The following is a 17636-nucleotide window of genomic DNA, read 5'->3' as shown; positions in this document are numbered from 1 at the left end:
TTAAATGAGCCTGTAACTTATTAATAAAAACAATAAGTAATGAAACAGAAAAATATCAAGAATAAGATGGAAAGTAAATATGCCAATATGTCAACAATTCTCAATTCTAGGTGGTGACTTTCTAATTTCCAAGTATTATTGTTGTATTTTATAAGAGGAACTGGCCTTGAAAAAAGGAATTTGGCAGGCAGACTAGGAAAGGATAACACTCCAAGCATAAGCAAAGAGAGAAAAGTGTGATAGAAAATGACATGCTTATTAGGACACAGCAAGATCACTGGTAAGCAGATGGAGATAAAGGCTGGGTCGGATTATATGCTATGTTTGAGCTTCATTCTAGTCTTTATTTCTGTCACTGAGTCACCAAACATCATTCAAACCAATGAAAGTAGGTGTGTCTCTATCAGGTGCAGAAACAAACTCAATGTCTAGAACTCAGGGACAAAATAATTCTGTACTAGATCAAACAGAATCCTATTCTAGATGTTGAGGCAAAGATAAACAGGAAGGAAGCCTGACCACAAGGTACTTAACAAGATATTTTTGAGATCAGATGGACACAAAGAAAAGTAAATAATAATATATGGTAAGACAACACATGTGGACATGATAGGAATTTAGAAGAAAGGAAGTTCTTTGATGGTTGAAGCAGACTGTCAAAGTGGTAGGACTTGAGAAAGGCTGGACATATTGACTTAAAATTTCCAGTTTCATAAGAAATTGTATCATAAGATCCCTACCTATAGCTATATCACAATTCCATAAAGATGGACCATTTATCTCTTTTCTTACTGAAATTATAAAGAAAAGATATACTAATTAATCAGTTATACTGGAATTTGACTATTTGAAAAAATAAGTAAAGCCTTACCTTATAGCAAAATAAATTCCAGATAGGTAACTTTTCATCTAGTTCTTTCATGGTTTCATAGGTTAGATTTAACTCTTCAATATACCTATGGAAATAGCCTTTAAAACAGGGGTTGGCCAAAAAGTTCGTTCGGGTTTTTCTAACCCAATACAAAGGAAGCCATCACAGGAAGAAAGATACAAAATGTAATTTCACTACTATAAACAATGTTAATCAAAAGACTAAAAATTGCTTACAATATATTTAGGAAACGTCAACTTTAAAGAACTCTTTCTCAGTAAGAAAAAATACAAATACTTCAACAGAAAAATGGGTAAAGGACATGAACAGAAAATTTACAAAGATTATATATGATAAGGTTTTGTTCATTTAGAATTATAAATTAGATGTCTAAGAATTTTTTCTTGGGAAATATTATATCAACACAAAATTTATTTATAAGGCCATTCATTGCAGAAAAATTTACAATAGTGAAAAAAAAAAACTGAAAACAGCTTAAATGACCAACAAAAGGATTATGTAAGTAAATTATGGTACCTCCACAGGATAAAATCACTGAAATCTCTCAACTAAATAAGATGCAAAAAACAGCACTGAATGTTGCCAAAGACTGTTCAATGACATGATAAAGTGGTTATGGTATGTTAGAAAAATGAATGGGATAATGACCATATATAATAGATTCATTCCAATTCCATAAAGACGCTGGAAGTCTAGGAAAAGACCAGAAGAATCTATACCAAGATGTTAATTATGATCATTTCCAGATTGTAGGATTACAAGTGATTTATTTTTCTCCTTTATGTTTTCAATTTCATCCAAAGTCTTACAGTGAAGACATGCTACTTTCAAAATCTCTGCTGACCTTTGCAGCAAAACTTCTGGAGACAGTTGTCTATATGTAATGTGTGAATTCCTCTGCTTGATTCTCTCTTCAACCCAAACAGGCTTTGGCCCCAAAACATTTCCTCCATGTTACTAAATACAACATCAGCAAAATTTACACTGGTGATCATTCCCTCCCTGTCTTGACACCCTCTTTCCTTGTGGCTTCTGGACACTGCACTCTGTTTTCTTCCTGCCTACTGATCCCTTTTTCTCCGTCTCCTTTGCGGGTTCCCTCTACCCATCAACCCCTTGACGTAGGACTGCACCAGGGCTCAGCCCTCTTCTTGAGCCACACTCACGCCCTGGGAGACCTCATCCAGCCTCAAGGCGTTAGATACCACGTGTATGTGGGAAACTCCCAAATCTCCATCTCTGGCCCAGATGTAGATTTCCTTCCCTACCAAACTCCAGAATTGTCACTGCAATTTGTGTGCCCACTTACCACCTCCACTTGGATGACTAAGAGACACCCCAAACTCAATAAGCCCAGTAAACTCCTGCTCTTCCCCCCAAACCCTGCTTCCCATACAGCTTTTCCCATCTCAGGTGACAGCAACTTCCTTTCAGTTGCTCAGGTCAAAATCTGACCTCAGTTCCTCTCCATCTGTCATCCGAGCCGTCAAAAACCTTACCGGCTCTCCTTCAATGTAGATCCAGAATCCAATCTTCTCATTATCTTTGCTACCACCTTGGTCCTAACCACTATCAGCTCTCCCCTAGATCAGGGCAGCAATCTGCCGACTGAGCTCCCGCTTCTACCCCTGTCCGGTTACAATTTGCTCTTAATATGACCGCCAGACTGATCCTTGTAACACCTAAGTCAGATCACAACACTTGTGCTCAAAACCCGCCAATGGCTCCCCATTCTCAGTCACGGTAAAGCCCAAGTCCTTATTGGGCCAAAAAGGCTCAGATGGTGGGGCTTCTCCTCCCGTCCCCGTCCTCGCCGCAAACTCCACTTCAGCGCACGCCTCACTGCTGTTCCAGGGCAAGGGGCTTGTCCCCACCTGGGCCTTGGCTCAAAACGCCCACCCTACTCTACCTGACACTTTCTCCATCTGTCTTCCTGGCAAACTCCCTCACCTTCTTCGTGCTCAAATCTCACTCGCTCAGTGAAGGATTACGCTAACCACCCTTTCTAACCCTGCAACCCAATCCCTACCCTCTGACCCCATGTGCATCCCCGGCCCCCTTTACTCTGCTCTGCTTTTTCCTTTTCCTCTGATACTTATCACCACTTACAAAAGGTTATACAGAAGTGATTTAGATGGGCTATGATGAAGCAAGGAAGGCTACTCTGAAAACTCGCGCTTAAATGGACTTGAATGTCTATCGGGAAAGGGTGGCATGACCCCGCGTGGTGTACTGTCCAGAGGGGCACGGCGAGGACTTAACCTACAGGAGTGAAGAGTAAAACACAACAGAAATAGACAGCGATTTGAAATCCCAGTGGGCACAACTAAAGCTAAGAAGCATGAGGGAATTCCCTGGTGGTCCAGTGGTTAGGACTCTGTGCTTTCGCTGCCAAGGGCGCGGGTTCAATCCCTGGTCGGGCAACTAAGACCCCACAGGCCACCGTGCAACCAGCATGGAGCGGCAAAAGAAACAAACAAGCAAACAAAAAAAACTAAGAAGCATTCATTACAGAGAGGTGGATTTGCAGGTCAACATAGGAAAGGTGAGAGCATCCAAACGTGGGAAGGCCCCCCAGGAGGCTGTGAGCTGCCTCTTGGCTGTGGAGTTTGGACACAGACAGGATGCGCCTGTATGGGGCTGACACAGAGAGGAATCAGACATGCCACTGGGATTTGGGGGAGACCTTCCGTCACCAACGCTCTCCCTCTGAGATTTTCAAGACATCCGAGAATCAAAGGGAAGGGGAGCCGAAGGGCTGGTAAATAGGTGAATGTGTACACTTTTCTGTTTTCCACTGTTTATCCTTCTGTCACACATTTAAACAGGTCAACCATTTACTGCACTGACCAAGGGCTACGTGGACCTGAATGCTACGTAACCGGCAATATTTCCGAAGGATGTGTCTGGAAGACGACAAATAAACAGAGCTCTGGATAACTATGTGCATTACGTGTGTGTAAATTATGAACCAGTGCCTTACCACGAGTAACTGGAATAGCGATCGTGACAGAAACAGGATCAGCGAAGCACAGAGAGACACATGGAGGGAAAGGGCCAAGGGACATTCTGGGAATCAGCGCCCACTGGAATCAAGGGGGCCTCCAAGAAGCCCAAGTATTCCAGGCTCTTTCAAGTCCATGAAAACTTAATTCATGGGGCAGAAAGTTTGAAGATGCAGGCTCTTCCCTACAGCCCCCCATAGCCCTGCTCATTCCCACGTCTTTTCGCCACAGCTCACATCACGTGGCCGGAAACCAGAAGCATCGCATACATGGCCCGCCACACGTGTTGCCCCCCAGCCAGGGCTTCTGCTCACGGAAACCAAACAAAGGAGAACAGGGAGAAAGAGGCCCAGCCTGCTTCAGCTTTTGTTTCCGAGGCCAGCATATAGCTCTGTGGTTTATTTCACTTGGGCTGTGTTTACATACATCAGTAAGTATGGTTCCCATTTCCCTTCGGAACAGCGGCTATAAATTACTTGTTGGAAGTGGCGGCCTCCTCTCTTCCCATAAAAGGTTGGGCAGAAATTACTGAGGCCCCAGCGAGAGGAGGTCAGGGGTTGGAAGGGAGTGACTTCCTTCACCCACGTCCTTAAATTAATCGACTGATTCAACAAATACCTAACTAAGCACAAACTATGCGCCAGGCATAGTCAGGGATGCTTTCCTAAGCAAAGCAGTCAAAACAAAACAGAAATCCTTGCCCTCACAAGACACTCCAATTCTAGTGAACTTCATCCACCTCACCTCAATTCCCGGATTCTGAGCTCTCAGACCATCTAGGGCTGAGCATATCAGAAGGGAAATGTGAGGCAGCCAGAGCTACTATAAAGAAGTATAATAATAATTATAGTTGTTACCATTAGTGTGGATGTCTTGAGTGTCTACTATGTGCCCGCCACTGTTCTAAGCACTGTACATTATTAATTTATCAAATAGTCATAAAAATGCCATCAATGGGCACTGTTGCATTGAACTGTGATCCCCCCCAATTTTAAATTCTAAATGGAAATAGGGTCTTTACAAAGGTAACTGAGTTAAAAGGAGGTCCTTAGAGTGGGCTCTAATCCAATATAACTGATGACCTTACCAAAAGGGGAAAATGGGACAGACACAGGTAGAGGTTTCACACCCTGAACACACAAGGAGAAGATTACCATCTACAAGCCAAGGAAAGAGGCCTGGACTAGATCCTTCCTCATGACCCTCAAAGGAAACCAAGTCTGCTGACACCTTGATTTTGGGCTTCTAGCCTCCAGAACTGTGAGACAATTCATTTCTGCTGTACTAAGCCAACCAATCTGTGAAAGTGTCTGCTGGCCCTGAAGGCTGACCTTGGGTCAAAATAGAAAACTGCCACGTCCAGGGGTGGCCAGCAGGCCGCTGGTCCCCTGGTGCAGCCCCGGATGGAGCATGTGAAGAGCAGGACAGGGCTTCCCTGGTGGCGCAGTGGTTGAGAATCTGCCTGCCAATGCAGGGGACACGGGTTCGAGCCCTGGTCTGGGAAGATCCCACATGCCGCGGAGCAACTGGGCCCGTGAGCCACAACTACTGAGCCTGCGCGTCTGGAGCCTGTGCTCCACAACAAGAGAGGCCGCGATAGTGAGAGGCCCGCGCACGGCGATGAAGAGTGGCCCCCGCTTGCCGCAGCTAGAGAAAGTCCTTGCATGGAAACGAAGACCCAACACAGCCAAAAATAAATAAATAAATAAATAAATAAATAAATAAATTTTTTAAAAAAAGAGCAGGGCACCCCATTTACTACAGAGGTATCACTATCGCAGCTTCCTCACGTGGGTAAGCGATGTTGTCGCTCAGCCCGATTAAACATGCTATTTAATACTCTGTGCCTTCAAAGAGATCTATTTCAATGAGTCATTCTAAATACTTGCTACCTGAAAATGTTAATGGTTTCTTCTCAGCCCCAGTCTTGTTCATTTTCTATTTCATTTAACTGGAACTAAAGCTCAAGTATGATGTGGTCCACAGCAGATAGTAATAGCTCAGCAAAGCCGAATACACAGAATGAGAAATTCTATCCCAGACTCGGCAATAAAATCTCAGGAGGGGGCTAACTGTTAAATAAGGGAGAGTCGTGTCACTCAGGCTTTGCTGTATTAATCCAGGATAATCTCAGTCTTCAGGACCGCAGTTACTTTTAACAAAATAAACACAAAAGAACTTGCAGAATTTTATTTTCCTTTCTCCTCCCACCTCTCGTCATGGGGCCTCTGTCTCTCCAACTCACACATACACACACACACACACACACATGCAAAACCACTGCTAATAATACCCTCATTTGTATATCTTGTTTGCTTTTGTCGTTTCAGGGGCATTTCAAATAAGAATAATGTAGCCAGTATTTTTTGAATGCTTATCATGATATCACTGTGCTAAGCACATTACATACTTTATCTCATCTACTCCTCCCTCCGGTAACTCTGTCAAGCAGATATTATCATTCTCTCCACTTCACAAGGAAGGAAACGGAGACGAAGTTCAACCCCTGGCTCCCGGCCACACAACTAACAAATGACAGAACCAGGATGGGAACCCAGTCTTTGCAGGCGTCCAGAGCCCTGGCCATTCCACGGAGCTCCGCGCCAGCCTGCATGTGCCTTCTGACCAAGAAAGGATGAAACTCAAAAGAAGAGGCTTTCCTCACTGGACTGTGGAGTGACCCTTTCTCTAGGGCGGGGGAGATGCTGGACCACACATCATCTTTTCAAGTGGCTCCAAACTCACAAGTCTCAAGCTCTCAATTAGCCCCAGGTCTGGAATAACCCCCACAAGGTTGCAGTTTAAGGGAAAACAGCCCTGTCATCCATCTACATGCTTTCTGGGACAGGAAGCTTTATGGGAACAGAAAAAATACACGGGGAAAGTGAAGTGGGGCTTGCCAACCACCTCCATCTGGGTCCCGCCCACAACGCCTCCACTGCTGGGAGCAGCTTCCCACCTCAAGGCTGGAAGACTCAGCTTTATAATGTGAATCTAAAGGAGCCAGTGGGGAAAGGGGGACGGAAAAAGCCACCTGCACCTTCTCACCACAGGACAAATTTTAATATGCTTTCTTCATCATTTTCAATAAAAGATCATAGCAACCGAAGTTAGTTTTAAGTGATTGAGTGCTTTACATTTTAGGGCCCCAATGACCAAATGTAAGAGTACCAACAACTACGGAAACATTTCCACTTGCCGGCCTTCACCCTGGCCTACAGCATGACCCATGTATAAGATGGAAAACAGGGCTTCCCTGGTGGCGCAGTGGTTGAGAATCTGCCTGCCAATGCAGGGCACATGGGTTCGAGCCCTGGTCTGGGAGGATCCCACGTGCCGCGGAGCAACTGGGCCCGTGAGCCACAACTACTGAGCCTGCGCGTCTGAAGCCTGTGCTCCGCAACGGGAGAGGCCGCGATAGTGAGAGGCCCACGCACCGCGATGAAGAGTGGCCCCCGCCTGCCGCAACTAGAGAAGGCCCTCGCATAGAAACGAAGACCCAACACAGCCAAAAATAAATAATTTTTTTTTAAAAAGTAAAATTAAGATGGAAAACAAGTGCTTTCATCCCATATCTGAGATCAAAATTGTGAGTCTTCACTTCTAAGTCCAAGCGGTACCAGTTCTCCGCATCCTGGCTGAGTGCATGGAAGATGCTCATTTTGTGGAGAGGAAGACACACAGAGAGTAACCATCGATGCCACTGCTAAGCCACACTGTGAAGGAGGCCATGGTGATGGTGACGATGAGACCAGAACAGACAGGGACCCTCATTCCATCAGGGAGCAATCAGAGAGCATCCTTGGATTTGAAAACAACAGCTCAAACGTAATTAAGAAATTTAGACTGGCATGCATATGTAATGTACACATTTCTTTGCAGATGCCTTTTTCCTTTGACAGGCTGGTGCCAACTTTCATTTGGAAGAAATCCATTTTCATACAAAGGTAACCGAGAGTGACAGGACATAGGAAGCCTACCTCATTTCTCTTCTGTGAACTTTAAAAAAATCAGTTAATTGCTTTTCTAGAAAAGCTATTTTATGAAATCACAGTGCTTCACCTTTCTGCTCTTTATTCGTGGTATAAATGGTGATTTTAAAATGCCCATCATGAAAATGCTATGATTAATCAATACATCTTAAACAATATAACGACTTCTTTTAACAAACAGAAATTTGATCAACCAAAAATGGTCACTGTGTTCTTGTGGATGAATTGTCAACCCCTACGAAAACTCCTAACATACAGTCTATTAATTGATATTCAAATGTAGGTGCCTCTTTCCCCTTCACTGACTAAGCTACAGGGAGGGGCGGCAGTCACTGGTTTCCTTCCTTCCCCGGCTTTGCAAAGGCCTACTTTTCCCAGCTCTTCAAGTGCTCTGCAAGAGCAGTTTAAGTCACTGCCGTTTATTAAATTAATAGCAAACAGGAACTAAAACACGTGTGTTTCAGAATGCCACTGCTGAAGCTGTAATGTGCCAAACTAACTGATTTCATAGGCTGAGACCCATATTTTATCTCCACGGCACTGCATTATTAGGCTCTTTTTATAGCATTACCCCATTTCTGCCTTGCCTATAGCACCTAGCATATAAGTATGTATTTTTTATTTCTAACAAATTTGAGACTCATATAAAGCACTCTTTTCCAATCTAAAATTACCATTTTAGATAATTTCTTATCCTATTTCAAATAACAATGTCTTACTAGTCCATGAGCCAAAGACAGGCACTGTGAAACTAATGATGCCTAAGCTTCAGGGGCTCTGGAGCCAAGGTTCCTCCAAGGTTCCGAGAGGGGCCCTAAAAATGTGTTTATATATGTTTTTGTAAATATTTCAAGTGTGGGGACTTCCCTGGTGGCTCTGTGGTTAAGAATCCACCTGCCAATGCAGGGGACACAGGTTCGAGCCCTAGTTCAGGAAGATCCCACATGCCACGGAGCAACTAAGCCTGTGCGCCACAACTACTGAGGCTGCGCTCTAGAGCCTGTGAGCCGCAACTACTGAGCCCACGTGCCACAACTACTGAAGCCCGCGCGCCTAGAGCCCGTGCTCCGCAACAAGAGAAGCCAACGCAATGAGAAGCCCGTGCAATGCAACGAAGAGTAGCCCCCGCTCGCCGCAACTAGAGAAAGCCCATGCGCAGCAACGAAGACCCAACGCAGCCAAAAATAAATAAATTTACACATATTAAAAAAAATATTTCAAGTGTAAAATATTTCTGTATTCTTTATTTCCTAAACAGGACCCCCAAGACGGTATAAATGTTGGGTCCCACAACCTATATCTGCCCCTCTAGGTTAACAGTAAATTATATGCCACACGTTAAGGGCAAAATATTAATTGTGTGTGTGTGAGACAAAAAACAATTCACTTCAACTGGAAATAAGATTCAGTGTGCCCTGCCCTGGAACGTTCTAGAATGCCTGCTTCAGCCATTCCTTAAGGCCCCTGTCTGCTACCTAACAGGAGTCACCCTTCCAAGTGGCAGGCCAGGGAAGGCTCACTTAATGAGGGGTGATGTCAGGAATGAAAGACTCAGTTACAAAAACAAAATTATGTTTTTCATTAACACAAAACTGAGCTGGGGAAAGCCAGCCAAGAGGCAGGTGTATCAGTTAAGGAATTCCCTTGAGGGCCTTCACTTCCACATCAAATTGCACTGAATTTCTCTACACTAATTACCTATTATTGAAGATGAAAGAATGATAACAAATGATTCGCCACAGCAGCTGACAGAGTGCACGTGTTGGAAAGAATGAAGGATTTACCAAGTGCAAAATCAGACAAGAGAGATTCACAAATTCTCAATTTAAAAAAATAGCATAGACTCTTTCTCTACTTTAAGGACTATGAAGGTGAGGGAATTTTCTCAGGCCTAGAAGCCCAATTTTATTTATTTTTATTTTTTTATTTTTATTTTTTAGAAGCCCAATTTTAAATTTCGTCTGGACTGTGAGAGAAATTGCAAATTAAAAGTGAAGTGCTGGAGTCTAATTTATTCAATTCACGTAAATTTCTTGGAGGCAGAGATCACATCTTCAATTTTTTTTTTTTTAATTTCTCATACCACATTACACCAAGCCATTGATTTGATTTTCTTATGGGGAACATCCCTATCCAGTGTCATACAGCTATATTTTCACATCCCTTGTATTCATATCATTTTTACCCAATGCTTCCTTTTAGCCCCCAAATTCTTCACACTGTCTTAAGTCTTGCTCTCCAGCTAACATCCTGAAAAAGTGTAGTCAGGTAATGTAAGTTCCCTTCAGGTCATCTCCTCTGTCAATTTTCCTAAAACACACATTCCCTCTCTCAGTGGAAATCAATGTCAGTACTAATGAAAGGACATTTTCATAGAGGTGGTATCTGTTTAAAAAATATATAGGCATTAACTTTTTTAAACGGTTTGCCACACTGTTTTAAACCCTCCAAAAAATAAAAGCAAATATTCCCTCAAATCAAATTAGTTGATAAAATTCTTCCATTTTCATTATGATTGTGGCTTTAAGAAACGCCCTATAAATACTGAATGATACATCTGCAAAAGGTTATTTCTTAATCCCTTGGATACTGTAAAGAAACCAACCAACCAACCAACAAACCCTTTGAGTCTGAAGGCTAGGAAGCATAACTTTCAAACTTCCAGGTAGCACCCTGTTGCCCACTGGGAAAGAGGCATGTTATTATAATTGTGGACTGTTTGAACACACAAGATTTACAAGATTCAAATTACCAGAGTGTCCATAATATGCAAAGCTTTTGGCTAAAATAAGGACTGTATACCCTCCCCCACCAAAAAAAAAAAAAAAAAAAAAACACCACCACCACCCCACCAACTATAACTTTGTTCCACAAACAACACTTCTTCTTACTTCTTTTCTATCAATGTATGATTGGCCTCTTTGAAATATACCTCCTATTGACAGAATGTTAGGAGAGTTCAATGTCATGGAGGGAAATGAAACACTTCCTGTATAAAACCTCTAATTTCTCTCGGCATGACCCTCTATCTCAGGCATTTCCCTCTTTCTGTGATTACCCAACACCTGTACAGGGTATCATTTGCAATCGAGGGTCCTGAAAGGGCATCCTGGAAGTGTCCATGTGATCAAGGACACACCCAAAAGCCTAATGAAACTGTAGAGTTAACCACATAAGGCTGCCCTGGTTGTCAAAAACGGGCTTTCCACCAGAGCTTTATCAACTCATCAGATTCCAAAGTAAATAAATTGTTACCTAATAAACTTGGAGTTTCTTTGGTACATAAAAATCATTTTAACAAGGAATCACTGGGGATTAAAATTATAAAGGGAATCCTGGTGGTTACAAGTCACCTCTGTTCAAAAATGAGTCATGCTTTATTGGCTGGTACAGGCTATTTGATGAGGAAAACAAAAATCAAGAGCTTGACGAATTCAGTTCTGTCAGAGGGTAACTACATGTGTTTCCTACAAACTTTTAAAAACATAAATGCTTGCAGAACTTACGTTTTGCTTCCATTAATTCCTAATTAACACTTTCTGGGATCCATCATAAATGAATAATCAAAAGAAGTTACCGGTATACACGTCACTTAATTTCCTCATGAGAACCTGTGTAAACATCTCAGAGTAATAAGTGTGTCTTCTCTAAGGGGAATACATTGATCTCCCAATGGGTGCCGGGCGCTTTCTGAGATGAGAGCTCAGAAATGGGTAAAGCTCAGCCTTGTTGGACAGGCAATGAGAAATGTCAAATCATTTGTTTCGTTTGGTTACTAGATCAAATTAAGATACAAAGAATATTCTGGCCACACTGTTATTCCATCTTTAGAAAAGAATATATCAAAAAAAAAAAAAAAGTGAACAGTTCCTAAGTACAATGTTCTGGAGCTCACGTTGTATTTTAGTTGGTATACCATATCACAGCAAAACAAAACAAAACAAAACAAATGTGCAGCAGTCATATTTTTTCTTCACATGCTCTGGACAACTGTCATCAATTTGGAATAGAGTACGAGATGTGCTTTTCTCAAACAAAACCTCATTTTCCATCCAGATGTACTGTTCAAGTGACCGCAGCCTCTTTGCTACCTCTGTGATTGTAATTTACTTGTTTTGAAGTCTAACAGTCCATACATCCATCCTATGTATTTTGTAATGCAGTGAAAAAACACTTTAGAATAAACTCAAAATGTAAACCAGAAGATTCTGAACTAAAATATTTCACTCTCTTCGTATAACCTAAGATCATTTTTACAGGACAAGGAGAATTCTCACTTGATTAGCAACAACCAACCCGGATCTCAAATATTTTAATATGGATGGGACACCTGAAACATCTGAATAATCACCATATTCAATATTGAATCATTTAACAATTACTTTAAAACTCATGATGAGGTCTACCTTGTGATGTTTGTCCTGAAACATTTCAAAACTGACAAAAACGTTGAATTTCTGAACTCTTTTACACAAAAATTAACCTCTTTACATACTAAAAGCTTTGACATGCTTTTATTCCAGTGTATAAAATCTCTGACAACATTGGCTTGTGCACAAAAAAAAAAAAAAAAAAATCCCTTGAACTATACTGACGGAGGCATTCCTTCCTGAACTAACACAGACACACCACAACAGCATTTGTTGGTACTTAAAAATATTCTGATTATAATCAATTTGAGATTTTAAGAAATCATTATGGATGTGTCCATCTTTCCATATTGATGGCTACAAATCCCACATGACATCAGTCACACACTGAAATAAAGATGCATGGGAATGGAATTTACAACTAGTCAGGTCATCCCTTGAAACTACTCGGATGCGTGTAAGTGGTGTTGAGAAGAGACTCACCTCTCCTTGTTTGGGGATGCTGAACTTGGAAAGCTTGGCCTTGGCTCTGGCGGACTCTGGCTTGGTGCCCGAGGCTCCCCTGTATGACGCACAGTGCACGCTGGTCTCTGTGGACGACTTCAGCTTCGGAGACTCATCGGGAGCCTGATCTTGGCCGTCCATCGGTCGCACGTAGGCAGTCGGTTTCTGCTGGATGAGGCTAGGTTTTGAAGCCAGGGATGGAGGAAAGTTCTGAACACAGTGGCCACTGCCGCTGTGCTTGGCTCCCATAGCAGGTGGCCTGTCCTGGGTCTGAAGACCCACCTCGACGTTGCACACCTGTTTGGTCCGCGGCTGCTGTCTGCCAACACCATCTCCAAGCAAGGTCCTGAGAGAGCCCTGTTGTGCTGATTTGGAAGAAGAAGAAGAAGAGGAAGATGAGGATGAGGGGCTCGAGACACAGGGGTTAGGGTTTTTATTATGGTTCTCTGGGTGAGCAGATCTGTTCAAATCAAGCGTCCTGTGTCCGTGCTTACTTGCTCTCTGTTGGCCATCGGACGGTGGGTGCCCGGCCTTCTGCCAGCCCACGGTGCCCCTCTTACTCTGCTGCCCAGGGACCACTGCTGGGGTGGAGGACGTGGTGCTGCAGACGGATGCAGGCTGGGTCTGGGCTCTCGAATCTGCAACAAAATGCTCGTCAATCTTGTTCACGGGAGCCTGAGGAACCCCAGGTTTGGGAACGCCAACGAGATGACTCTGATTCGATCTATCCGTTAAAAAGTCTTTCATTTCATCGTAATTGCCTAAAGTGTTCTGGAGTCGGTTGGAGAGCTCATCCCCCTTGTTAGTCTGGAAAAAGAAGAACATAACATCCATACTCCTGTTACAGACAATGGAAACACGGGAAATGATGGAGAGGCGCCTTCACTGCTAGAAGAGCCAGGGTTGCCACATTCAGAATGAGAGCTCAGAGATTCCATCAAAATGGTCAGCGTCTCTGAAGACGTCTGTCAACACTCTGTACCTCACTAGGACTGGACTGCAGCTAATGGCCTCAGAGGGCATGAGTGAAGCATCTCTCCTTGGTACTGTGCCACAGCCAAGGAAATCAGGAAATTTACGATTGCAACTTCACAACCTGGTCTGGATTAAGTCTTTCCAAGACTAGATTTTCTTTTCCTTTTTCTTTTTTCATCCCACTGCAAGCTTTCCTTGAAAATTCAGATTTGCCTCAAATTATTTTGCTTCCAATTTCTAAATATAGAATTATTCTTGTTAGAAACCCAGAGGGACGGGCAAAAGAAATCAGAGAGAAGCTTACAGTGAGTGTGGGGTTCAGTCTGCAGGAAGCCCTCGGCCTGAACCATCCCCAGTTCCAAGCAGCCTGAAATAGGAATGAAATCTGGGGAGCTACTTCATTTTACAAGCAAAGTTATATTTCTGGCCTTTGGTATAAATGAGAAACAATCCAACATTTCCTTTCTTATGAGCCCTATCAAGTACCCTGCTCCTAGCATGATCTGTGTGTGACAAATATGTAACCCAACCTCTTTTTAGTGGTTGTTTCCTAATAGCTTAGGAAACACAACAAATGGCATTGACTTTGCAAACTGATGCAGAGATGAAGTCAATTATTGATAAAAGTCATAGCACGCAGCTCTCCATCTTAAACAGAAGTTATATTTCATTGAGGGACTAGCCAGTAAAGACATGTGAAAGAGGCACCAGAATTTGTGGGGGAAGACCCCATCCTTAGGGGCTGAGCTGTCTGAAGTTTGGTTGGCCAATTCCCGTAGTCAAGACTGCCGTCGGGGTTAGAGGGAGGGATGAGGGGTGGAGATGAACAAGTGAAAACCATCTACCTTGTAGGGTTCACTAAAGAGGGAGTAACTTGAATTAAACGCGCCATCATCCTGCTGGGTTTCCTGATTTCTTCTTTCTCGTTCTTTCCTCCGTAACACGTTTCTATCTGGTTCATAGACACTGCATCAGGGAGAAAGAAGAGAGAACAACCACACACGAAAAAGTTAAAGGTAGTGCTCAATGCAACATTCACCTGAATGCAGAGGCCTGATTCACGGGCAAATGGCAATGGTAACGGGAACATGGATCAGATGAAAGCCAGTCTAATCAAGCAGTATGGTTCGGGTGTCTGAGAATTCCATTCTTCGGGAGGAAAAAAAAGTCCTTAGGACAAGCTGCAACCAGTACTAGACCTCTCTGCCTGATGTGTGAAAGAGGAAATATCTAAGCAACTTTGACAGGAGAAGACTGAAAATAGTCTTCAAGCAGAAGGTAATTACAGAGATGTGTAAATAGAAATTATGAGCGTATTTCCTCTTATGACATGGCCCCAGAGTGTTATATGGAAATGCTCCTTCTCTTTTCTTTCTTTCTTTTTTTTTTTTTTTTGCATGGCTGTGTTTCTGTAGTGATTCTTTCATTAACTAGGTCCCAAAAGAGCTGTTAAAACTCCATGCTGCAGTGGTTTTCACGGTTATGAGCCTCCTTCTGATCTCTGCTAATCAGTCAAGTCGTCAAACTCCTACTGAATCCATCCTTCCTTCTGATATATTTCACACGATCCCTCTTCCTCACTATGAAAAATGTGCTAAGAGGAAGGGGGGTAGGCAACGAGAGAGAGGACGGAAATTGAAGCATGGTATGCCATCAAGGAACTCAGCCTTTTTGTGCCAGAAAATTAATATCCATTCTCCCAAGATATACTGACAAAGTGACCAGAAACCAGATAACTAGAAGGACTTGAGGAAAAAACAGTGTTCCTTCCTCCTAGTAAGGAAAAAACAAACAGGCTAATTCAACTAATAATAAGGAAGTGACCTAAGTGACAGAAGGAGATAGACTTGTCTTTTCAGCTCAGTAGACAGAGAAATCTGGCCCCAGTGTAGACAACGGAACTAACACTACCCCTTGTAAGGAACTGCCATGTCCTCCAAATGAGCACCGTGTGCATTTCAAGCAGACGCATTTAGTTTAAGCAAGCTTGTCATCACTTTGCTTAGAGCTCAAGCTTGATCTAGTGGGCAGAGGCTGGAGCTGGGAGCCAGGACAGCCACGTCCTGACCGTGGTCCTGCCATAACCAAGTGATATGATGACGAAAACGCCAAGCAATCTCTCTGCAGCCCAATGTCTTCATGGTGTTGTCACAAGGTTTAAATGCGAAGGAAATCTACAAAAGGGCTTTGGCATAGCTTCAGGTGCCCCAAATCCAATGTACTGCTATTAAATGTTGTTGATAAGGAGAGAATCTGCAGGTTCAAAGAAACTTAAAAAATAGTGACGTTTGGGGTTTTGTTTTGTTATGTTTCAGCTAAATTGCTATCTCGAGTAAAAGAGCATACTTGTGTCATGTTGCTGTAGAGGACGCAAATAAAATGATCATAAAATAAATACTGCGTATCTTCCTAGCTCTGCCCGCGTGGCCAGGGTATATTTTAAATTCACTGTCTAAGGGGTGATGCTAAATATGCTTCTGGCAAGACTCTGAGAGCACCTAAGGCATTTCATTTAAATTTCAGATCAGGGAAGGTTAAAATACCCAGAACATGTAGCCTATTAGCATTTTAATTCAGCCTTAGGACATTACCCAAAGTTATTCGATTTGGGAGTCCAAGCAGTGACCTTCATGTAAAGGGAGGCGGCAGCCCCAGCCTCCCAACGGCGAGGCTCACCGCTCCAACCCCACAGTCACTGGAAACCCTCCGGGGTGGCCGTGGTGACAGTGACTGGCATAAGGGAGGCACGAGATGGGAATGACACTCAATCACAGAGCCAGGCTTCAGATTCAAAGGACAGGGTACAACTGTCCTGCCCTGCTTGCAGGGCAATATGCTTCTGCAATATGAAACCCCAGCTTTCGTGAACATTCCATGGATTTCAAATGGAGACTGTTCTGAGGATACACAACTCATGCTGTGGATGGGCATGAAGTGGGCTGTAGCCAAGAGAGGCACTGCAGGTTTTCTATGAACTGGCTAATTTCTGGACCAAAACCAGCATTTGCAATCAGAAAAACAAGCTTGCATTGCATGCATTGTACTTCTCCTCCTCTCCGATAGGTACAGCGGTTTGTGAAGCACCTACTGTGTGCAACTCCATGCACAGACGCTCCCACAGACATGCTTGCTGTCCTCAGCCAGGTCAAGCCAACCAAACACACAAGACTGGTGTGATGCACGAAGTGGCCTGATGTAACATGGAGCAGGTGGTCATTTAGGATGATTTCCAGGCTTCTGAGAAGCCCCCATACCCAATATAATACCTCCTGCATCTGCTGGCTGACGACTGAAATTCCACAACTAGAGAGTCACTCCTCTGGTTTAAGATGTCTTCACCCCTGTAAGAAATGTAGACACCACAAGAAGGGAAAACACTTTACACCTGATCAGCCCTCAGCACCTTAGTGCGCACGAGTTTGTCAGCTTTTTCCCAAAGGCCAGGGAGAAAGGGCACAAGACATCAGGGTCCAAAGGGCACGGGACATGTGAAGAAAAGGTCAGGAACAATGCAGAGTGTAGCAATGAAGATACATTTCGAAACCCTACCTACTTTGCAACGTGACTTGGATGTTTAAGACAGAGGCATCAGGATACAAACCCAAATCAATGAGGCAGGTATCCGACTCACTGCATTTCCAAGGTCAAGGATCACTTCCAAATATGGAGAAGACGGAGGTGAGGGGGAAGCACTCCTTAAGTAAACCTGCCTCATCTCCCAACTCCTTTAAGCTGGAAGATAACCAAAAGCGCTCCCAGATGCAGACCACCGCTGGGTAAAGTTCCCTAATGAGGTCCCACTGGCACGCCCAGCCTATGGCCTCTGATACGAGGAGGACTGAACACCCTCAGGACCACCTCCACATGAGCTACTAACAGAAACGCACTGGCCACCTCT

The 17636-nt window shown here is 43.4% G+C and overlaps 1 protein-coding gene across 4 annotated transcripts in view; it reads right to left on the bottom strand.

The window, feature by feature from the left end:
- Positions 1-17636, bottom strand: part of AFF3 (ALF transcription elongation factor 3) — a 557646-nt gene that overhangs the window by 452087 nt on the left and 87923 nt on the right. For 2 of the 4 annotated variants that reach the window (XM_082427231.1, XM_082427232.1), the window contains exons 3-5: positions 14584-14704; positions 13258-13570; positions 12743-13128 (exon numbers count right to left, since the gene is read on the bottom strand). In XM_082427231.1, the coding sequence (XP_082283357.1) occupies positions 12743-13128; positions 13258-13570; positions 14584-14704 (820 nt within the window). Of the gene's footprint in view, positions 1-12742; positions 13571-14583; positions 14705-17004; positions 17080-17636 lie in introns of all 4 variants that reach the window. The other 2 variants (XM_082427229.1, XM_082427230.1) reach the window with 2 other exon arrangements.

This window comes from Balaenoptera physalus (assembly GCF_965194825.1).
Source record: "Balaenoptera physalus genome assembly, chromosome: 15".
Lineage (NCBI taxonomy): Eukaryota > Metazoa > Chordata > Mammalia > Artiodactyla > Balaenopteridae > Balaenoptera > Balaenoptera physalus.
The sequence above is the reverse complement of the archived record's forward strand: the minus strand, read 5'-3'. Positions and strand labels throughout refer to the sequence as shown.